The sequence below is a fragment of the Bactrocera tryoni genome, chromosome 1 (assembly GCF_016617805.1).
Source record: "Bactrocera tryoni isolate S06 chromosome 1, CSIRO_BtryS06_freeze2, whole genome shotgun sequence".
Lineage (NCBI taxonomy): Eukaryota > Metazoa > Arthropoda > Insecta > Diptera > Tephritidae > Bactrocera > Bactrocera tryoni.
In genome coordinates, this window is record NC_052499.1 from 38953834 (window position 1) to 38977688 (window position 23855).

The window sequence follows — 23855 nt, forward strand, 5'->3', positions numbered from 1 at the left end:
TATATAGATTAATGCTTAAAAACACACCCAAAAATGGGACACCGCCTGCTTATGCCGTTCTTCCGTTGTGCGTATAAAATCTGTGTTGTTTATACCAGCTTCTCGGAATAAATACCTGTAACGTTCTGATATGTCGTCACAATATTGTGCAACTGGTACACCTTGCGTTGCTGCAGCTTGTTGGATTTTTGTGCCATGCTCATCAGTGCCAGTACAAAGATGAACTGATTGCTCAGGGTGTTTCAAACGTTGATAGCGACACATAGCATCAGTTATAACAGCAGAATAAAGATGTCCAATGTGGGGCGCTGGTGATTCGGAACAATAACAATAAATATACTTCTGTTTAGAATTTTTCGATATACTAACCGGCATTAACGTAGAAGATAGGCGTTGTTGCATAAAAATCTTGGCTGACTTGCGCGCAGTAACGACGCACGGTACACAATTTATTAATAAACATTATTTTATTTTAAAATTGCTACATTTAATTCAGTAAATTTCACTATTTTCACTATTGATATAAGTTGGGTAATCAAAAATGTGCCGGTCCTTTATTTACCAGCTGTAAAACAGCTGCTTCATATTTACTTAGTCAAGGCACAAACCAAATAACAAGGCAGAGTTGTATTTTTCAGCACTAAACAGACAAATCAAACACGTCAGAGGGGTTTTAATTGAAGTGAATGGAAAATCAAATATCGAGGTTACATTCGTTTTTAAATGAGGCATATATAAGAATGTTATGAGGAGCTACATTATGCCAAAACAAATACACATTGTTTTACATTTTTCTCTTAACCATAAACAATATATTTTTTGCACCTAAATTTATATACATATACATATATGGTCCTTTGCGCATTGACAACGGCGAATACCGCAATCGATGGAACGATGAGCTGTATGAGATATACGCCAACATCGACTGAGTTCAGGGAATTAAGAGACCGCGGCTGCGCTGGCTAGATCATGTCGTCCGACTGGACGAAAACACTCCAGCTCTGAAAGTATTCGACGCAGTATACGTCGGGGGAAGCAGAAAAAGAGGAAAACCTCCTCTCCGTAGGAGACATCAGGTGGAGAAGGACCTGGCTGCACTTGGTATCTCGAATTAGCGCCAAACAGCGAAAAGGAAGAATAACTAGCGTGCTGTTGTAAACTCGACTCTAACCGTTTAAGCGATATCTACGCCAATAAAGAAAGAAAGAAATGCTCGCTAACGCCTCAGGAGTCGAAATACTTATATAAGACCCAGAAGAGAAAGTACTATGTATAAATGATCAGCGTGCCGAGGCGAATCGATTTAGTGATGTCCGTCTGCCCATCTGAGATATCAATCTAAAATCTTTATGGAACCTGCATAAAAATGAATATGAAGATACCAGAACAAAACCTTATACAAATAGAGTTTGCTGCCGAAAACTGAAAGCGATAACATATTCAGTGAAACCTCAACTTGCGAGCACTCTTTTGACCGGACGTGGATGCTTCTTTTACTACTTTTTATGTTTGTTTCATAAGCGGATGCAGACCTCTCGATAACGGACAAGAAAATTGAATTACTGAACGAAAGTGTAAAGAAAACAATAAAAAGCTCTAATAAGTGGATGCGAAACTCTTATTTGGTGACAACGAAAACCTACCACCAAGTAACTAAACCGAGCAGACGAAATCTCTATTCCGTATTGGGGAACTTCACTGTATTTAATTTACATTATTTAAAGAAGAAACAATAAGGACATTGAAACAAATATGTATATGAAAAAGAAGAGACTCCAAAGCATGACACAAACATTTAAAAACTGGCTTTTAATAACAGACAGTTTTATGTACGAGTATGATATACAGTAGTTTCGTGACGAAAACAGGTTTCATCGATCCACGAAATACCCCCCGCCCCATATGTTGTATATAACAATTATTGTTCTTCGGATGGGTTTTATCTCGAAAATATCACTTGAATTTTAATTAAACTTTAGAAAATTGTACAGAAAATGTTCTCAAGTATGCTTTAGTTCAATGCCAAAACTAAATGATATTAGCTCAGACGTTTCGCTGATTTCAGTGAATCCATTTAGTGATTTCCGTATTCCAAGCTGTCTTTAAATCATTTATATAAGTCACTATGGTTTATATTTTAATAGAAATGTGAACATGTTTCTTTAAATATTACGAAAAGATAAAAGATCAAGATTATATGTATATGTATGTATGAATGATCAGAGAGCTGATTCGATGGAGCCTTACATGTTTTTCCGTTTGTATACACCGGAACTAATCCCTCAGTTTATTAGATATCGACCCGAAAGAGCATCAAGAAATTGCTCATTTGTTGGAACCGCCGATAACGAACCACTATAGCATATAGCTACCATATAAACTAACCGATCAAAATTAAGTTCTTGTACATACAACTTCTTTATTTGAAAAGATATTTTCACAAATTGTTCCGAACGGACCACTAATAGCTCCCATACAAATTGTAAAACTTTTTATTTATTCATCAAAGATAACTCTTCAATCTCCGAACAAATTTTTCAGATCCAACCACTAAAGCATAAAATTGACCGATCAAAATCATGACTAAATCACCGTAAATAAACTTTTGAAGGTTGTTTATATGAAGCATCGTTATTAGGAAGAACTAGCAAACTGTTAGCTGGTTACATGTCCGGGTTCAGTTAAACTCGTACATATTGCTGCAATGCACTTGTGAATAGTGTATTGCTTGGATTCCTATAATCTAGCAGTTCTGTTTTTTTGATGCTGATGATGTCGATAATATCAAATTTCAAAACTTCAACTCACGACAATAGCGACATAATATAGCTTTTTTTATGCATCATTATCACATAACTTCGGTTCAATGGATATCGACATACATGTTGGTCTTCTTTACGTTGTTTCCAGTGTTTTTAGCTATCTCAAACGCTTTCCTAACCGCAAAGACTTCATTTGGGAAGATACTGCAGTATTCCGCCAACTTTATGGTCGCATGAGATCCAGCTCCGAGCAATGGATTCCGGCGGCTATTCCATTAGCCATTTGTGATTCGTCTGTGCGTAAGTTCCTCTGACCTATACTTTCTAGTATAGACGCTGGAGTGCTTTCGAGCGATTTTCAGCTTTTAAATACTCTAAATAAATTTGGCGCACATAATGAAAACAACCGCGATTTCGTTACATTAAGTTTTATGAAAAAGTAGTTTATTTGTGTCATCACTTTTGTTGTATCTATGTAGTTATAATTAATATACAGTTTCACTTGTCATAAGTATTCATAATTTGTATTACATTTTGTATAGCTATATTTGCGTTTTTTACTTTAAATAACACAATTCAATAACTTCAAGACTAATAGTAGGTAATAATTTAAATATTTATGCTTGTTTGTATAATTAATTTTGCAATTTCAATTTGCACGCAAAGCAATAATTTTGGAATGCGCGCAACACACTCAGATTGACATGTAGTTACTAGCAAAATGCATACATTAAGATTAAGTGTCTTAATTTAGTTTTGATATAGTCGAGTATGTATATGGGTACGTATGTGTGTGTGCCTAGGTTTTGCATATTTCTGCATGTTTGTAAACTAATTGCAGTTTAATTGCAAAAGTGCTTACAAATTCAGACAATTGCATTAATTTAGTAAGCTATGCGCATTTCAAATACCATATAAGGAGTTTAGTGGGATATATATTTTTCGGAATTAACGAACGAAATTTTTTTATGTTCGTTTTGGGTTGTACAGGCAATTGACAATTAGTTTGAATGCGAAAATATTTATCTAGTTTCAACAAAATGTTGCTATTTACTAATATTACTTTACATAATTAATTCTTTTACTGTTTTCACTTAATAAACTCGCTTATTTATAACAGCGAAAGAAATCTCAGTGCACTTTATGATTTCTTTGGCTTCGTTTTTAGTTTAATATATTAAAAACAGTTCGTTATGAAAATTAACAAACAAAAAATTAAAGATTAGATTCGTTTGCTTTTTGAGCACGTTACAGCATCAGCTGTTATAGTCGATCTTGAGAGCTAGCTAGCTAGCTAAAAAGCTGCCAGGGTTCACTGCTGTGGCAATCTTAATTTAAGGCAGTAATGTTCAGTGAAAAGAAAACTCACAGAAACTAACGGAAGATTCTAATATTTTTTACTACACGTGAAATAAGTGAATACGCTCTTCAACCGCACACTTAAAACAAAGTAAAAGCAAGTTACGAAAGTAAAAAAAGTAGTAAAATCAAAGGTTATTGTTTACATATAAGAAACTTTGTAGACTACCGGACCTTTAATATGCTAATTTGGCGCCAAATTTTATGAGATATTTTTTGTGTCAGAGTTGAAAAATTCATTTTTTTCTTCATAAACAGGCAGTGTTTTCAATATTATTTATACTTGACTTATATTACATGAAGAGGAAGCGATACGATTAAAAAAAAATATTTTACTTAAAAATAAAATTTCAATAATAGATTTCTTCTCGCGGAAGCTTTGATACAATTTTTACACTTAATATAATTAATATGAGATTCTTGAAAATAAAAATTCTCACTGCTTGCATGCCAATATTTATTTCAATTAACAATATAATTTACAAAACTTAATCTAACGGTTCAATTTATTATCATAAAGCTAACACACATATTTGGGGTCAAAAACATATGTCGTTCTATATAAACTAATTTAAAAAATATAGTTTTAGCATAGTTAGGTGCACTATATTCGTACAATATACATACATACAATACAACTACAACGAATTCGTTCGACGCTACAATATGCCAAGGAATGAATATCACTTTTGAATTGATTTAGTTTATCTCTCGTCTTAATTTTTATAAATTTTGCATACTTCGTTTAAATTTTATTACAATATCATAATGTGTAATGTACAATTATCGCATTAATCATATGGTAGTATGGCGCAAACAACCCTAAAACACTTCGGTCGAGCTCCTAGAAACTATTTCCTAGCATTAGCAAATATACACGCACAGAATAAATATCAGTTTGGTTTGTGTGTTATGGGCCATTTGAAAGAAATCAGTGCAAATGCATCAAAAAAGCTGCCAGAGGAAAATAAGAGCGCACCATCCATTTTACTTTCTCGCATTGGTTGTCGCACCCTTTTCGAAGCGTTGCGTGAGGGAGGCAATGTTTCCTGACTTTACAGTGGGCGCCGTTCGCGGCGTACCGGTGGCTGCTAAGCGTGCCCCTGTAGCGCCCACACTGGGCGCGGGTGTTACTTTCTTTTGACTATTGAATGAGGGTTTCGCGGAGAGCGGTTTTGGTTTTGTGATTGTGGCGGACGGCAGTGCTGTGCTATTACTGCTGTTTGTTGTCCGTGTTGTTGTTGTGGTTGAATTTGCGGCGACAGGTGTTTTGGCGAAGGATCTGTTTCTTGTCGTCGCAGCATTTCCGCTGGTGCTGTTGGCGCCGCTGAGGCGATTGGCGGCAGTTGTGCTGCTCTTGTTGGCAGCAGCTGCGCCACCAACTGCTGTGGGCGCTGCGCTTAAGCTAGTGGGCTTAAAGCTAGAGAATGCTGTGGAGGACGTTAGATCAGCACGCGTAGGCGCTACTCGCGCAACTGGCGCGTTCACAGGCGCCGGGCGCAAATATGTAGGCACAGTCTGCGCTGTAACTGTATTTGCGCTTGCCGACGGTTTTGCAGCTTCCACTGATACATTGGCGTCATGATTTGTGCTAATGCTGTTTGTGGCATTTGGTTTCGTTTTCACATCAGCGGCTGTATTTTTTACTTCTTCCGCTGATTGCGGCTTGTTCTTTACCAGCGTTGACGCGCTGTAGATTGAGTCGCCATTGCGCTTCTCAATTTCGTTCACAATCTCGCCAAGCAGACCCATGTCAGTGCTTTCATTGATGAAATCGCTTCGCTTAACAGTTTGTGCAGCGGGCGGTATTTCGTCAATGACGGAGTATATATTATCGGTAGAAGTGGGTGAGTCCGCTTCACTCGACTCGCCTACAGTGGTCAGCGGCTGTTCGACAAACTCACAATCATCATATGTGTTCTCCACGTTAGACTTGGCAGTGGCAACAGGCAGTGCGTAGCCGGAAGAAGTTGTCGAATTAGTTTTCTTCAGCGGTGGTGGGCGTGGCGGTGGACTTTTTGGACGCGAAGCCGCCGCGGCAGCCGCTACACTCTTTGGTCGTGCACTACCCGGTGCGTAACGCATAGAACCGAATGTCTGCACGTTGGTTTTCTTCGTTGGAGAACGCATTGACTGTGCACGCTTTACTAAATTTTTTGTTTCCTCCTCCTTAGGCGTAGTCTCTGAGTCCGAATTGGAAGACTCGCCTTGCGGTGCCACTGGCATTGGTGCTGATATCTCGATATTCTTCAATTTCTCGCGATCGATGTAAGTCTTCTCCTTCAACGGTGCCTTCTCCTCCTTCTTTAGAAAAGATGCAATACGCCTTATGGTACCATCGCGTTTCACATTCAACTTGGGGTCTGCATGTAAAGGCACCGGCGGTGGTGGCGCTGGACGCGGTAACGATCCTGATTGACTGGATGGTAAGGGTGCGGAGGGCGTTGGCGACACCTCACCGCTCGACTTTTTTAGTGGCAGCGTCATTGTAGAGGTCTCCAACACCGGCATCGATATGATCGGGCGCGCATTCGAGCCGGGATTCGGTGGTGGTAATGCTGGTGCAGTTGCCACGCCCACTGGTGGCGGTGGCGCCCAACGTGTGGGTTGTACCGCATCCACCGATTTACCTTTGACCAATGGTGGTGGTGGCGCAGAGCGTTGTGGTACACCGCCATTCATTGCGGCTGTGTCCTGTACCGTGGGCTGTACATAAGCCACATTTGGTGCATTGAAGTTGTTGGTCGGTGAAGTGGTATCATTGAGAGGACGCAGGGTAAAGCCTTTGAATTTACCAAACATGCCATTGCCAACGGAAGTGTCATTCGAGTCGCTGGGGGACTTCAGCAGCGCGGAATTCATATCGTCCGTACTGCTGGGCGTAGACTTGGGCAGGCTGTGTCCGGCGTTGCCGCCTACACCACCGCCATGGGGACCGTGATCAGGACGAGCGGGTGCTTGCTTGGCGCTGGCCGCTTTGATGCTGTAACAAGAGCACAGAGCGACAAAAACAATCAGTTATGGATAAACCAAGCGTGCATATAGAAGTTTGATAATATTGGGGAATGAATGTAAAAATGTTTTTGTTTTGTATGATGGTGTATTTTTATTTGTAGGTTATGTTAGTATAACATAAATTTACGAATCGACAAATTTATTAGAGTTTTTGAAGCTCTTACTTATTATTGCTTCTTAATTATAAAATATGAGTTAGTAAAAGTTAATTGTTAGTCTAAAATAAATAAATGTTATATAATGTTATAGAAAATACACATACCACAGCCAATTGTAAAAATCATCGCAAAAAGTATGCTTGCATGTTAACCAACACCACAGCCAATTTCTTTTCAATAAAAAATGCTAGAGTCATGCAATCTAAGAAAGGTTATTTAAAACACTCACAATAAGGATGGACTTGTCGAACAGAAAGGTTTGAAAAACAGCAATATAAATTGATGCAACATCACATTTTATTTAAAGCTACACATACATACATATACATATAAGTACACTTAAGAGTTAGGTCTAACTTTACAGACGAATTATTAGAGACATTAAATAAATATTAAAAAAGTACTAGTAAATAAACTGCAAAAACAATAATAAATACCACATAAACTACATACATATATATATACATACATATATATATATATATAAATTAATTCGACTCAGTAATTTAGTAATTTGTAAGTAACAAAATTGCGTTTTTAAAGTGAACTATAAAACATCTTTGAGCCGCTTCTAAGGGACTTTAAATTTCTCTTAATTAGCAATGAAGTTATTTATGATATATGACCAATTCTGAGTTTTACACCATACGATTGATTTTCAAAGGAGCACGAAAGACAAATATACGAGGACTTTATGTATTCAGCGAAGTTCCTCGCCGTCGCAGTGTTTTTGTCCGGCTATGAGAGTTGTTCACGTATGGTTGGCAAAAATGTGTGTTCAATGTATTCTTGAGTCAAAAGATGTAACTTATTAATACTGAACAAATAAATGCGATCCAATGTCATTCAGAAGTGAATAAACGACAAATATTCATTAAACTTTCATTGGGCCACAGTCAACCAGATGGCGCTGGCGCAAGATAATTTGATTTTCTGTGATCATTTAAGAATAATTAATAAGAATTCTAAAAAAACGCGAACCATACGTTGTACACATTTTTGTTGAAAAATTTAATTGAAACTTGTCCGTTTATCAGAGATAATTTGAAGGAAATATTACGAAAATAGTGTACGTGTCCGGCCAAATCCTTTTCATGTCCGATCAAAAGAAAATATGAATGAAAACATTGTGTTCATGAAATTTGTCCAGTTATGGGAGCTGTCCGGTTATGAAGACTATCCGTAATATCACTCACAGTTTCACTGTATATGAAAAAATCGATAAATTGCTATTTTATATAACAACAAAATAAAGGCCAAATTTCATCGCCACTAATTCATTTGGGTGCATTGCTTTTGTTGTATTAATTCACTTATATTACCTATATTGTTGATGGAAGCGCTGAACAAAAAATATTAAAATTTATTTATTTATACGTCAAACGGTAAAATAAATTATTAGATTTCTTGAAAAATAAAATTTTAATCACTCAACAAACTTAGAACTAATTTACAGAACTCGAAAGACATGCACATCAGACAGTAAACTTTTAACACCTTAAATAATTCGCAAATAATTAATGTAATGAATTGAAAGCACATGCGAATATAACGGGATTTCAAGCGACAAGTGTTCAGCTACAAAGCAGCAACAGCAACCAATTTGTTTATTCATTTTGTCAGAATTCCAATATCTTTATTTACACAAACATATCTGTGCCGAAAAGGGAGGCTCAAATTCACTTTAACAAAAATTTTTAGTTTTAATGCTGACTGCAACAGATATTCTTTATCGGCACAGATAATGCAAATCTTTGCGTATTTATCAACAAATTTTATTTCATTCAATTAGCGCCAGCGAATGGCTAAAAGCTAGTTTAATTGGTTTTTTGGTATTGGCTAACCAATTTTTGGACACACCTATCGCGATCACTGGCTATGAACTGTGCGCCGTCGCACAGCGCATGCGGATTAGTCGTTGCCTGCAAGCGTATATCGGTAATTTCTAGCTTGCGACGCATAGTATTAGTCTGACCGTTAGCGAGTGTGTTACCCGTGGAGCTATCGTCATCCGGAATGTGATGTTGATTTGCTCTCGTCGGGAGTGTTTGGTGATTGGTTGGTGTTTTCAGTTTACGTTTTAGTGTAGTTGTCGGAGTGGCTGCAGAAGCATTACTTGCTGGTATGCTTGGTATTTTGGTTGGTGTTGCTGCCGACTTGGTTTTGTTTAGATTACTATTTTGTGTGAAATTCTTTTTTATCTCCGCCACCGATACGATTTTATTACTGGGCTTAGTGCTATTGAAATCTTCATTAGTTTTACTCTTAGATAAATGCAAATTGTTATGGATGCGCGCTAGATTATTAGTGGATGCACTTTGACTGATTAGTTTTTGACTTTCTGTTGTTGTTTTTGTTGTCGTGTTCGTGCTAGTGTACGGTTTCGCTTGTGTGCTTGTGTGGAATGTGTTTGAATGTTTGAGTTGGCCCCGTTTGGCACAGGACCCTAGTGTTGTGCCTTTTAGTTTTTTAGTTGCGCTCGCAGACGAAACACAAGATGCAGTTGAAGAAGAAGATAAGTTAGAAGAAGTATTGGAAGAGTGGGAGGAAGTTGTATTGCTAGTGGAAGTGGTAAATGAGCACACCGACTTGTGCGGCGTGGATACATACATATTTTCAGCCAGCTTGCCGCCAATGAAGAAGCGCCGATTGCGTATATAGTAAGAGAGCCAGATAATGAACACCATAAACGGTATAACGGCGAAGAAAAAGATGTACATGAAGTTCTGGAAAGCTTGATGACCTGTTGAAACGAAAGAAACGGAAATGTATGAACACATTTTGTGAAAAATTAATATCTTGGACTTACTGGTCGGTGACGATGCTGGTCCACTGTTGATTGAACCGCCAGGTCCTGGCAGGCGACATGTTGTGCCCGAGTAGCCTACATGGCAGTGGCAATTGCCGAGACTGTTGCATACACCATTGCCATTACAATTATCTGGACACTGCCTGCCGAGCCCTGTGGCACGTACACGTTCTATCGTTAGGCACTTTTGGTTGACACACATTTTGTCTTCGCCACACTTGGCGCCATTAGGCGTAAGTCCGGGATCTGTGCTTTGTAGCCCCAAATCGACCAGCGCTGTGCGACACGGCACTATATTGCCCTCATGATTGATGAATGAATGCGACAGCACTGCAGCCGATTCCATGCCGAATTCTAGCCGTTCATTCAAATGCCGGCAATGCAACATGCCGCAACGTACGTGCTCGTCCTCGCACCGAATAAATGTGTTGTTGATGCGATCGAAGCCGCAATTGCCGCCACGCTTGCCTTCAACATTTTTGCTGTAGCAATGCTCTGAGCTCTCACCGGTCGGTCCCCACAGTATGCGACACTGTTGCGAGTGCGAACGACAATTTCCTTGGAAGCAATAAGCTTGTCCGCTGTCGCACTCTTCGGTGTCACGTTTGAACACATCTGCCGGACAGTATTCCGACTCGCCGGTGCAGTATTCGGGCAAATCACATTCGTTTTCGGCCACACGGCATGCCTGTCCGGCCGCTTTGGGACGACATGTACTCAAATCACAGCATTCACCAGTGGCACAAGACGCGTTTGTGTGCAGCATGCAAGTGTACGGGTCGCAGCAGGTATTCTCACAGTAGTTGGGCAGCCCACAGTCACATTGCTCGCCGGGCTCCACGAAACCGTTGCCGCATTGCGGTGACTCGAACAACTTGGTGGGTTTGTTGCGTAGGCAATAGTTCATGCCACGCGAAAAAGCTATGTTCAGCTGGTCAATGCTACAACTGCTCCAATGCACCGGCACCACAGATGTGGACGAAGCTGACATTATGCATTTCTCATCCTGGCACTTACAGTCGGACGAATCGTGCTCCATGCCAAAGTTGTGGCCCATTTCGTGCGCCATTGTGGTGGCCACAACAGCTACAATTTGACTGTGCTCATTCGAAACGCCACCCGAGTACTCGTGCGTGCAAATGGGTCCCTTCAACGCTTTGCCTATATGTGGAATGAAATGTATTATATATTTGTCTATAAGTTTTGTTACCACAGTTGCAATCGTTAATTACCAACAACGCCGCCGCTAAATTGCTCTTTGGTCAGCAACTGCGCATTATCATTAGGATGGTCCAGCACCAGTTTGGTTCGCCGATAGTTGAGGAAGTTGCGGAGCGTTAGATCTCCATCAGTAGAAAACTCAATCTCATTGTACTCGTTCCAGATGACCACACCCACCAGAGCGACAAAGATATTCAATGGTACGTATAACTTGAGGGAAAGAAAAATAAAAATTACAGCAATTCATTAAGTGTAAAGTTGGTTAATTAGGTAATTTTAACCCTTTGTTTCAGAATTATTTTAAGAAAGTAACTAGAATTTAGTCTATTTGGTTTATTTAAAATTATTAAAATTGGAGGTCAAATTAACACATCTATTTTGAAGGCCTGAAAATTTCACATTGTGGAACCGATATTGAAATGTTGGGTTTGGCTGAAGTCCATTAAGCACGTCGCACGTTCGGTGAATGGAACCAAAACCAGATGATCACCGATCCAGATTTTCGCAGCTCACTTTCGGTTTAATACTACATCAAAAACAAAATTGTCGCATTTTGAGTGATAATAATCATCAAAACTTTGTTTAGACGCTGTTACATCTTCAAAAAGCTACTATTTGGTGTGCTCTACAGGCACAGTGATTCATTGGTTTATATGTCTTCAAAAATGAAGCCGCAACGCTATATATCCATGATTAATGACGTTTTCGTGTCTCGATAGGAAGATGTTGATGTGCAAAATAATCAATTTATTGAAACACATTTCTGATGAGCGCATTATCTCGTGTCGTGGGCTTGTGGCCACCAAGATCGTGCGATTTAACGCTGTTGCATTTTTTTGTGCATTGTGGAATTATGTGAAGTCGCTTATCCGCGCAGATAAGCTCGAGACTATTGACTCCTTAGAAGACATGGATACGGCGCGTTATTACTGACGGCCTCAATTCCTAAGAAATAAAGCAAATCCTCATATTTATAATAAAGCTAAATACTTGGTCATAACTTATGCGCCTTTTAATTCTTCTTGAAAAACCCTTTATTTTCATTCAAAGACTTTCTTTCACATAATTTCATATTCCTCATGAGAACGAAAAATGTGAAAATTAAAAAATAGGCCCACTCGTATATTCTGAAGTGAATGATGTATCGCTTAGAATCAGTTGGGTTTTGTTTACATAATTTTTTTTAAAAGGTCAGTAGGGTAATCTTTTCTCAAGAACTTTTTTTTTCATTTTCTGTTCCCTTATACACTTAGAAATAATGTAGAAACCCACTTTACCATTGGAATGTTTCAAAAAAGGCCCAAAAAATAATAATACCGCTCGACGTTCGGAGCGCTCGGAGTGCACACCTCAAACTTTAAACGCGTTTTTCTCAAAACACACTTTTTTAAACTAACGGACATGATTTCGGTCGAACTACTCCACCGATTTGCTTAGTTTTTTTAAATGTTCACAAAACGCCTGGCTATCGTCCCTATAGCCATTCATAATTTATTGACAATGTTATGACAAAATGTATGTAAAAAAAACATGGGGAAGAATTAAAAAAAAAAAACGTTAATTACTTTTTTATTTATCAAATTTATTTCATGATTCTAGTAGGGACGATAACCATTCACGTACTTTTTAAGAATAAACATGAGAATCGTGTCCGCCGAAAAAACGCATCTCATTCACCCAGCCATTTCTCCGACAGATATCATCAAAAAATTCCGAAAAAATTTGTTTATACATACACTCCACGATATAAGTACCTCATGATATGTGAAAAAAGTTCTATTGTAGAATAAAAATTTCTATGAAAAATAAATTATAAAAAAAAACAGGCCAGATTATCCTACTGACCCCTTAAATTATTATAAACAGAAGACTTAAGACTTTAATGTGTTTGGAAATTTGCTATTTTTAACGGGGTAGTAAGGTACTTTTTTTTGCATTTTTTTATTTTATATTAATGTACAATATCTTAAGATTTTTCTGTGAAAATTTGAGAATTAAAGCAAAATTGACGGAGATATACACTTGTAAGTCTCCGCTCTCCGATTTGATTGTGAGCGGCTGTGAAACTTTAAACGTGTTTTTCTCACACTTCACTTTTTCGAAGCCGGTGAACTCTGTAGCTCAAAATCTACTGATCCTTTTGAAATTTTACACACTTTTTCTTAACATAAATTGTGACGTAACGCTGTCGAGTTTTTTTTTTTTAATTTTAACTTATTTTTAAACAACAAAATTTCTGATTTTTTTGATGAAAAATCAGTGTTTTGAGTTCCGAGCATTGTAAAAAATTGAAAAATCATTAAAACAAAAAAAACTCGACAGCGTACCTGAGGAAACTTATCAACTTATCAAATAAATTTGGTTTTTTAATTACAGATGATCCAGTCATGAGTTATGCGGTTCACCGCGAATCAATTTTTTTTGGAACGTCTGCGAAGATTCTCTGTCACCTGTTCATTTTTTAATATTTTTCTATCAAACTTTCACAGAATATTCTCTTAACATGGTGTAATTATGCTATAATTATACAAATAAATAAATATTGATTGTATCTTAAAAAAAAATTATTGAAAATATGCTTTTTTTTCGCTCGAATTAACCTTACTACCCCCTTAAGCGCACAGCATTTCCATAGATTTTAGTGTTTTTCTCGTACTCTGAGGGTAATTTTATTTTTTTTTTACTAATACGATATGTAGGTTTTGAATTGGATGTAGAAGATTACGGATGATAGATTACTATGGTTTTGGCGCTTTTGTGTTATATTCATAAGATTTTAATAGTTGCCATCTCTTTTGAGATCATTATCAAGATCTTGAAACAGATAATATTCTTTTTAAGTTGAGCTACAATAAATAATATTGTGTTCTAAAACTTTTCTAACCTCAAAACATGTTTCATTAGGATATACTTTCTTGTTATTTATGCGGATAGGAGCATTAAAGGTTTTTATGGTCCTGAACTGCAAAAGTTTAAAGAAACAAAAAACTTAACGTAAGATATTTTGAAAGAAATCTTAATCGATCTAATGTTCTCATCTGTCATACTATATTATAACTAACAGCATGACTATTGCAATGTCCATATGATTATGTTAAATTTAGTCAACTTACCGCATTGATTATATTGGCTAAGTCCTTGCAATGCTGATGTACTTTCTTCGAGCTCTCCCCAAACGATTTATACAATTTATTGTCAACCACAATAACAAGTTCTACATAGGACGAGTGTTTGTTGGCATTGTAAGGACCGCGTATCACATCGTTATTCTCATAGGATCTTTTATACTGCAATTAAATTGAATAATAGACAAAAGTATAGAGGAACAATTTTACATCCGCTCAATAAATGATACTCACCCTTAAAATGCGATTGATTTCCGAACCGTCTAAGTGCATTGGTGCTTCTGGCGAGTCGCCACTCTTTCGCCGCAAATTCTCAACCTTCCCGAAAGGAGTGTGTGCGTGGTTGTCGGTGGCACTGTCGTAGCCACAGGTTGCATTTTTATTCAACAAATCAGCATGTCTATAATTTAAAAAGCAAAACAATAATTGCCAATTAAAAAAAAAATTTTGCTTTACATATTTCTACAAGCCACAAATTAGCCATGAAATGTAGCTAACTGTTTTTGCAAATATTTTATGCCTTAACGGAAGTGCGAACGGAAGAAAGCGAAGAAGATACTTATGCTAGTGTGTAATTTATACGCAAACACGCTCCGCCTTCAACAGACAAACAAACATGCATTCATATGGTACGAGTAGACACGCTTGTTTTATTCAATACCATCGGCCGTGGCACAGTGTGGGCGAGTAGCGACGTCGGTTAAAGTGGCTAAAACAGCAGCGGCGAGTTTGCCGACATGCGTTGAACAAATATTGACTCAAAAGGTGGCCACACGAAAAGCCAACTCGCTCACTTGTTGGACAAGCCATCAAATTAAAATAGGCAGACAAGCCGGTAGCTATCCGTTAATGGATAGCGGAGACATTCTGACTACTTTTAAGTTCTACTGGCCAAAAAGGAAAGTATAATTTAATAAAGATATTAGAAAACTATTTTTGGAATGTCAGAAAGAAATAATTTCGCCTATACATATGTACATATGTATGTAAGTATGTATATACCTCTACTCACTTGAATGTGTAATAAAATGAGTAAGAGTCTTTTTGCTGAAGAATCTCTAAATTTGTACCATCATGAGCCATTCGATCTTCTTTTTTCTTTAAGAACTATTCAAATTGCTATAGTAAATCTTTAAGTAGTGCCGATATATCTGTAAATATATGTACATAAGTATAGCGGAAATGTAGTAAAGTCTAGTCCTAAATTACGGCAAGAACAACATATACATTTAGTTAACTCTTATTTCCGTAATATCAAGATCACTGCGCATTTACAAAACTTAATATACCCCTGTCAAGGTTAAAAAAAAGGTTCAAGTTCCCTCTCAAATATGGATGTTTTCGAAAAAAAGAGCAATTACTTTGGTAGAATGTTTGTGTTATCCAATTAGATCCAAGGTTTAGATCTAAAAAATATTCACTTGGTTCAATCTGCTGTACTGTGGAAGTGTTTAGGTCAGTAAGCTTCAGAGCACAACACTTCACATTATTTTTTTCTAGAAATTGCATTTTCCGATCGGAGGGCGATGGTACTCGGAGACTTTCGCACGTCATATTTTGAAATTTTTAATGTAGCTACCATATTATCTAGTAAATTGAACGATTGTTGCTTATTTTCAATTCTTTGAAAATTCGTGTTCGGTCAATTTAATATTTTTTTACAAGTCCGGTGGATAATGGTATACTTGTTTTATGGGCCTGGGGGAAGATATAGGCATACCAACATTAAAAAAACGTTTGGTAATAAATCAGCTTAAATATGTCTAAGAATTAACACCATTACCAACTTTTTGAGATATATTTCACGTATAGACCAATAGATATAGTCTAAACTAAAGCGAAAAATCAGAGATAATTTTATTCGAAATATTAGTGTTAGGTTAAGTCTAATATATACTTAGGTAGTTTACTGAATTTTAAGAGCCTTGCCATAGTTTGAGATTTAAATACATATACATGTTCTGGAGATCTACAAAAATATTTTTTAAACTCATTAATATGTAGTGTTGGAGGTATATCATAATATCCTTACTACCGAATTGCAAGTTATCGCACTTATAGCTTATGAAGGATTCAGCGTATGTAGGAGTTGTACACATGAATCGAAAAGAAAGTACTACCGTTATCGTGTCCCGGTCCTCTGCGCCCTATCATAGAATTATTTAAGAATTCAAAACGCTTGAGTAATGAAACGACCTTCGTTAATCTCAACTACACTTTCTAATTAAAGAAAAAGCTCGGCCGAGAACTTAGCCAAGCTGCAAATGTCTCATTATTATTATCAACATGTATTGTCAATTTTTAAATTAGAATGATGTAATTAGCTTCAAAAGAAACCTCATTTACATGTTCACACATGCTCGTACATATAAACATATGTATTCATTATCCTTTTTTGGATTATTGAATTTAGCAGCGGATGTAGAGTTCAAAGACATTCTTTAGCAGACGTCGAATCACAATCGTCGATAAAATATATATTTAGCTTTTCACACATCACTTCACTTTTTTTGCGTATATAAACGGTATAATGATTTATAAGGCAAAAGCTTATATACATACAGTGTCGGACAAAACTCATTGGACTCCGTTGTAACTTTTTACATATGTACATAGATGCACTAGAAGAATAATTTTTTGCAAAAGAAAGATCGCGTAATCTATTCAATTCAATTTCATTTTTAAACTTTTATTTAAAATTTATAAATTATAGCAGAAGGGAAAAAAGTAAAAAAATTGTGCTACATAGCTCATTGAATTTTAGCTGAATATGAAAATAAATTCGTTTTAAATATTTTATTGGGTAGCAATTATTTTTACTGATTGCAGCACATCTTTTAAGCATAGATGAAATTAAATTACTTATACATATGTGTGTCATTTATTCCATCCAAGCTCGTTTCAAGGCATCAAGTAGCTTGTTTTTATTACCGTGGACTTCTTCCCTATTAATCTGTCTGCTGAGAATTTCTCATAAGTTTTCAATCGGGTTTATATCAGTAGACTGAACATGAACTTGTTCTTCCAAAAGTCAATCCTTCAGTCCAATGAGTTTTATCCGACACTGTAGGTGCATAGTTTTTTAGCAATAAAACATCCAAATGTTGGTAAACGCTTTCCAAGTAAATTGGGCTGACAATATTTGGCAATTTATCAAATTTATCCAGGTGAAACGACGAAGTAAATAGTTGAATACACGTATATGCCGTAAGAGAACCGAAGATACTAAACGTAGTGGTCGTCCAAAAGGAGACTGTTTTTGAAGCCTATAAAAGCCTATTTTGGCGGAAAAAACTATGATATCCGAAACCAAAAAGGTTGTCGAACCCGGTGTTTCACCCTCAGCAATAAATACGAGATGTGTTCAAAAAATAAGCTGAATTTTCGATTTTTGAATTTTTATTTATTTGTCTACATTAAAGTTTTCGCCTTTAAAATAGTTCCCATTCGATATTATGAACTTATGCCAAGGATTCTTCCAATCGTCGAAATACTTCTCAAACTCGATTTTTAAAAAAGCCTTTAAATCTATCAGCGACTTCTATCTTGTAAAACGACGGCCCTTTAGTTCTCTTTCTTTTTGGGAATTGGAAAAATGTCTGGCGAATATGGAGGCTGCTCGGGCAACGTTACAGTATTGTTTTTGGCCAAGTGTTCTCGAACAAACTACGAAATGTGAGTTTTAACCAGCGAAAATCGCCAAACTCATAAAAACAGATCTAACTAATCTTAGCGGCTGTTACAGTCAAAGTAAGCAATGAATACAACTGAAAATTGTATCGTGATTCAGAGGCATGAATATCAACATAATCGAAAAATTTGACAATTAGAATCTCCAAAGCCGCGAAATTTTAATTTTAAAATCCCTGTTATTTTTTGAACACAGCTCTTATATTGTAGATTAGAGCGAAAGAAAACAAATGTGTCGAAAATGCTTCAAATCTAAGTATTACTTTTCTATTTCAAGGCGATTGTTGGACCGATTTCGCTCTTTTGTTACGAAAATGGTAATCCACTGGTAGCCAAACTACAAGACGTCATAATCTAACCTGGTTTTAGTTTTGTAACTTACCGAAATAAAAAATGATCATCCTGCAACCGCCCATCACTACCGGAGTGTATGAAATATGTGTCGGTACCATCGTAAACCAGACCATTGACACCACCGCCATTACAAGTGGATATGGCAACATTGGAAAGCGGTTTGCCGCGTATAGTGCCCTTTGAATTGAAAAAATTAAATTAATGAATTTCATTAAAAAACTACATATATGTATTTTGCAGCAAAAATTTGAAAATAAAAAATCTGAAATTTTTTACAACATTTTGCGCAACCCACCTGGTAATGACATAATTCCAATTCAGTCTTTGTGAAATTTTTTACCACACGCCCCGTTGGCGAACTCGAATGCTGATAGCGGAGGAAATGCTCGGCTGGCAGTAACTCATCGTTGCGATGCAGGTCAATGTGTACGCGTTGACCTTCATGCTGGTACGTGAGTGTTATGTGCGGAACATGTTGACCTTCCTGGAAAGGAAAAATATGATTACGTTGAGTTGAAAATAATTATTATTTTTCATAAATAAATAAGTCTTGATATAAAATTCATATTTGTTCTCTTTAATTCCGGGAAATTTTCTAATCACCTAATTAGGAATAAATCATTTGAAACTCACAAAAATATCATTAAATTGTCGTTTTATATTTGCATTCCATTGAATAATGGTTGAGGAGTTGTAAGCGGGATGCCGCACCCACGAAATTACTTTGCCAATAAGCCTAATTTACCAATACACACATATACACAGGAGTGCTATAAAATATGGGGACCACCATCAGCCAGTTGGATAGCCAATGACTGCTTTTAACCTATTAAACGCTTAATAATTGTCCGGCGGCCGATCATATTACCGCAGACAAATTTAATTTCAACATGCAAATTGTGGGCGTTTTGCAATTTTCCTGAATGAAATGTTTGAAATTCATATTTTAGCGCAGAAAGGCACATTCTTTAGCAGAACAGCACAAAGGACACAGACCAACCTTGAACACTCCCATTTGAAGTGTGTGCAGTGGCTTGGGCAGAATTTTGCCATCGCTCACATCGCCATACAAGAAATAAGTGACAGCCTGCCTCCGAGTGTTGTAAGTGATAGATGTGAAACTTGGGTTGCGAAATTGAAAACCCTACATGAACTGTGTAGATTTTAAGTACTGTGAGCGGCAGCTCTTCAACGAGGTGTAGCCGCTAAAGTATAGCTAAAAAGAGTTAACACATGTGCTATGAAGAATACATTATATATTTTTGAGTGCAAATTTGCAATTACAAAAATTTGGGAGATCTTTATTACCGGAATGGTAAAAATTGTATTGATTTGAAGTGCTTAAAAATATATAACGGGTGATGCAAGTGGAAGCACTTTTTCATTAGCCTCCTTTTGACAGATCACGCGTGAGTCGTGTCAAGCCGTCATGTTATTTTTGTTCAGTATTGTTTGGCATTTCATCATAGAAAGACTTACGCCTGAACAATGTTTACAAATCGTTCGATTTTATTACAAAAAATTTACGTTTTACCACGAAAGTGATTCCCACGCTTCGCTGAACTTACTACCTACTGAGCGTACTTTTCGCAACACCATCACCCATCTTGAGACCCAGCATTCATTATTGAATAATATTCGACCGAATAGATCCCGTCCATCACGCACTGAAGAAAATATAGTAGCTGTAGCTCAGAGTGTACACGAAGACCGTGGGGAGTCGACTCGGCGCCGTTCGCAACAACTCGGACTGACGTATGAAACGACTTTGTGCATTTCGGGATCTTAAATTGAAAGCGTACAAAATACTCGACTTTTCCAAGCGACATCACATAGCTCTTTGTGCTCCTGAAAAGTTACAAGAAGATCCGACGTTTTCGAACCAAATTTTGTTCAGCCATGAGTCCCATTTCTAGCTTAATGGGTAAATAAACAAAATTTCCGCACTTGGGACACCTGAAGAGATTCAAGAGTTGTAATTTCATCCAGAAAAAATAACGGTCAATCCCGCATCGATTCAGGCCTTGGAACAAAACATCACGCGTGTCATTCGCCAGCTACCAGTCGAAATGCTCGAACGAGTCATCGAACGCAACGGATGGCCCATCTGAGACGTAGCCGCGGCCAACATTTCAAAGAGATAATCTTCAAAAAATAAATGCCAAAGAATGTTGTTTCGAATGATAATAAACATTTCTCATTAAATTTGAAATTTCTTTGTTTTTTCTTTAAAACAGTACGGAACCTCGATCACCCTTTAATAACAGTATTTTGAACCGGAGGCCGTCCAGGGTCGTTAAGGCTTAAAGGTTTATGAAGCAATGTTAAAACTCTGACCATGTGTATAGCTGATTAATGATCTGATATGTAGTCCACATATTGAAATCGTCATACGAAATAAAGAATAATTTAGTTCACCACCAGCGTTGAGGTCAAGAAAATTTTGACTAGCTCACTTCACGACTAACTTTGCTGCTTATAACGAAAGAAAACAACTAAGGAGGTTCTTTCACTTCAGTGATTATTTTTTATAGTTTTGATAATATGTTGGCTAGCATTAGAAGTTTTCGGGTTTCATCACCTGGTTGGTATTATAGATATATTCATCGCAAAGGACCAATTCCAATATTTTGATGTAGTTGTTTCCCATTATCTTTTCATATTTATAACATTTTACTCACCTCCGCATCCAATGTGCTTCGCAAGGCGCGTTTGTGTCGCCCATGCAGAATTTCAGGGCGTATCACGGAATGGCTTGTGAACTCATTAAAGGCAGGAAAAAAATCACCAGTCTGTGGATATGATGAATGTGCTGTAAAAGATAATAAAAAACGAAAATTAGAAGAATATGGAAAAACAGAGAATTAGGTAATTTAGTGAAAGAAAAAGTGTGAATCCCTATAGAGTGAGAACAACCGGGAAAAGGTGGGGAAAAAGTAAAAAATAGAACACTGTGCAACAACACCAAAAATCACGAAACGATTGCTCCAAAAGTGTTAATGACAGCACGGCGGACACGGGCGGCGAAAATTTAGAAATGTAATGACATTTTAAATGCTAAGGACAACAACAATACAAACTGGAAAAAAGATTTACACATGCCGCTAAGGTGGAAGCTTACGTGTGCCAGTCTATCAACCAGCAACATTACACATTTAGAAGGCAACGAACCACAGCAAATGTTAACCATAAATTTGTATATAGATTAGTGTGGCTGTGAGCATATGTGGGCTTGCGAAGATGCACAAGCTGGAGTGCAACGCGAAGCATTGACATTGACAAAATTTAGTAGTCCAGATTTATGTAATAGCCAACAAGCTGTGACACCGTGTCGAGCGCGCGAAAGAGGAGTGGGCGAGTAAGGGAGTGTGCATGTGTGGATGTATGTGGGCACTGGGAACTAGGTAAGAGGCACGCTGCACCAATCCACCATAATTGAACATGAGAAACTGTGGTTAGTCTCTAATTACGTGGCATTAGATGACAGCACAAGGTGCGTGGCGGCTGTGAAACGCCACAGAGCCGAAAGACGAGTGACTTTGTGTGAGACGACAGCCAGTAGGGCCCAAAGACATGACCAACTCTGCCGTATCCCTTGGCGGACAAGCATGTAATTATAAGCTCTGAGCATGAGCACCGATGAGCAGGCAGAGATAAGATATGCTAACAAGCCGTCTACTATTTCATACAGTAAAGTGGTTGTTGCTTTTGTTGTTACGGGCTACTAGGCGGTTTGGTTGCCACTGTATGCACATACATCCAAGCATATGCATGTATGAACGTTCGTAAATGATTTGCGGTAATTACGAGCAATGAGTGAATTAAACAGTAATCTACTGATGGCAATCATTGCTCGATTATGACGTGAGACGGGTGTTGGATGAACTGTCATCAAAACACAGATGCGGCGATAGAAGTGCTCAGTAACTGTAATAATAAGTCAGTGTATATGTTATTATTATGAGCTGACATCAGCGCCAATTTGTCAACGCGAAGCCGTAAACAACGAAAATACAATAGCAGATACGATGAGAGAGATTTTAACAAATTGAGCTGGAAAAGTTTTGATTGCGTTGACAGCCAAAGTAGCTGAAATTTACACACACCAACAAATACCAAGCGATGTTGTCTCAAGAAATTCATTTAATATTTGATGACTTTTGCAAGGGCAGGGCGTAAACTTGAAAACTAAATTGATCTAAGTGCGGCGACGTGTTTCAAAGGTCAAAAGATAGATAAAACGGAGCTGTAAGTTGTGAAGTCGTATTTGAGAATGAAAAAATATATTTTTGCGACCAAGATATAAATATTTATTTATTCAAACACAGTACAATAAATTAAGTAGATGAAAATCTATGTTTATGAAAATTTAAACTGACTTTAACAAAACAAAAAATCCACGCTAAATTTCGTGTAAATTAAAATTTTTTCATACAAGAATTTTATTTTGATCGTTCAGTGTTATAGCAGCTACTAATATATACTACAATGGTCCGGTATCGGTTCCGATCGGCTCCGAAAGATGAGCAGTTTCTGGGAGAGAAAAGGACGTGTTTAAAATGGCAGATCAGCAGACTTACGAACATCCCAGGCGGACATGGCTAATTCGACTCAGCTCGTCATACTGATTATTTATATGTTGTACATATATATATTTAATCGGATCTCGAACGTTTCTTTTTGGGTGCTACAAACGTCTTGGCATTTGAATTATACCCTTTTCAGGGTTGAACGTGAGGAAATAAAATATAATAATATGAAATAAGCACAAAAAAATAATAAATCAATAAGTTAAAGTAAAAATTAATACAAGGAAATTTATTGTTTTTTAGTAAAGTCATAACCACACCAGTTTGACGGTCCAACGCCAAGCGTTTGAAAGTAGCCAATCGAATAAACTATACCAGCTGCTCAAGCAAGCTTTTGTTGTTAGATCTACAGATTGAAACCTGGCGCTTACAGACATGAAATTGTGTAGCTCTATTTGGTAGAAAAATTGTATCCCTTCGAGCCAAAAAAATATAATCTCCTAGATTGCGAGTAGCGTTCATGCCTTTCCTTTTCTATGTACAATTATATTTTATTTCAAGCATAAAGTTGCTAAAATCACTAAAAAAAAGAGATGAAATCAAAAAAAATTAGACGACGATGATGTTATTTTGTTGCTCTATTTACTTTAAGAATTGCTCACCATAGGGACTAAAATTTATAAACCCCTTGATTTCAACTAGGTCGTTTTTTATGTCTGTCTGTAAACTTCCTAAAATTAATTGAACAAGTCTTGGTATTACAATTTTTGACAGTACTTAATGGGTTTTATACCACCTTCTTTCTGCTTTTACGTATACATATAAGTATA

The 23855-nt window shown here is 37.1% G+C and overlaps 2 protein-coding genes across 2 annotated transcripts in view; both read right to left on the reverse strand.

Annotated features, from left to right (window-relative positions):
- Positions 1 to 557, reverse strand: part of LOC120782656 (methionine--tRNA ligase, mitochondrial) — a 41059-nt gene extending 40502 nt beyond the window's left edge. The window contains exons 1-2 of the mRNA XM_040115029.1: positions 370 to 557; positions 28 to 308 (exon numbers count right to left, since the gene is read on the reverse strand). Of these exons, the coding sequence (XP_039970963.1) occupies positions 28 to 308; positions 370 to 463 (375 nt within the window). The 5' untranslated portion in view covers positions 464 to 557. The remainder of the gene's footprint in view (positions 1 to 27; positions 309 to 369) is intronic.
- Positions 558 to 3187: 2630 nt separating this feature from the next.
- LOC120767214 (disintegrin and metalloproteinase domain-containing protein 12) overlaps positions 3188 to 23855 on the reverse strand; it is a 118763-nt gene continuing 98095 nt past the window's right edge. The window contains exons 2-10 of the mRNA XM_040093030.1: positions 21178 to 21308; positions 18792 to 18980; positions 18525 to 18673; positions 14687 to 14852; positions 14441 to 14614; positions 11339 to 11537; positions 10107 to 11267; positions 9908 to 10040; positions 3188 to 7107 (exon numbers count right to left, since the gene is read on the reverse strand). Of these exons, the coding sequence (XP_039948964.1) occupies positions 5112 to 7107; positions 9908 to 10040; positions 10107 to 11267; positions 11339 to 11537; positions 14441 to 14614; positions 14687 to 14852; positions 18525 to 18673; positions 18792 to 18980; positions 21178 to 21308 (4298 nt within the window). The 3' untranslated portion in view covers positions 3188 to 5111. The remainder of the gene's footprint in view (positions 7108 to 9907; positions 10041 to 10106; positions 11268 to 11338; positions 11538 to 14440; positions 14615 to 14686; positions 14853 to 18524; positions 18674 to 18791; positions 18981 to 21177; positions 21309 to 23855) is intronic.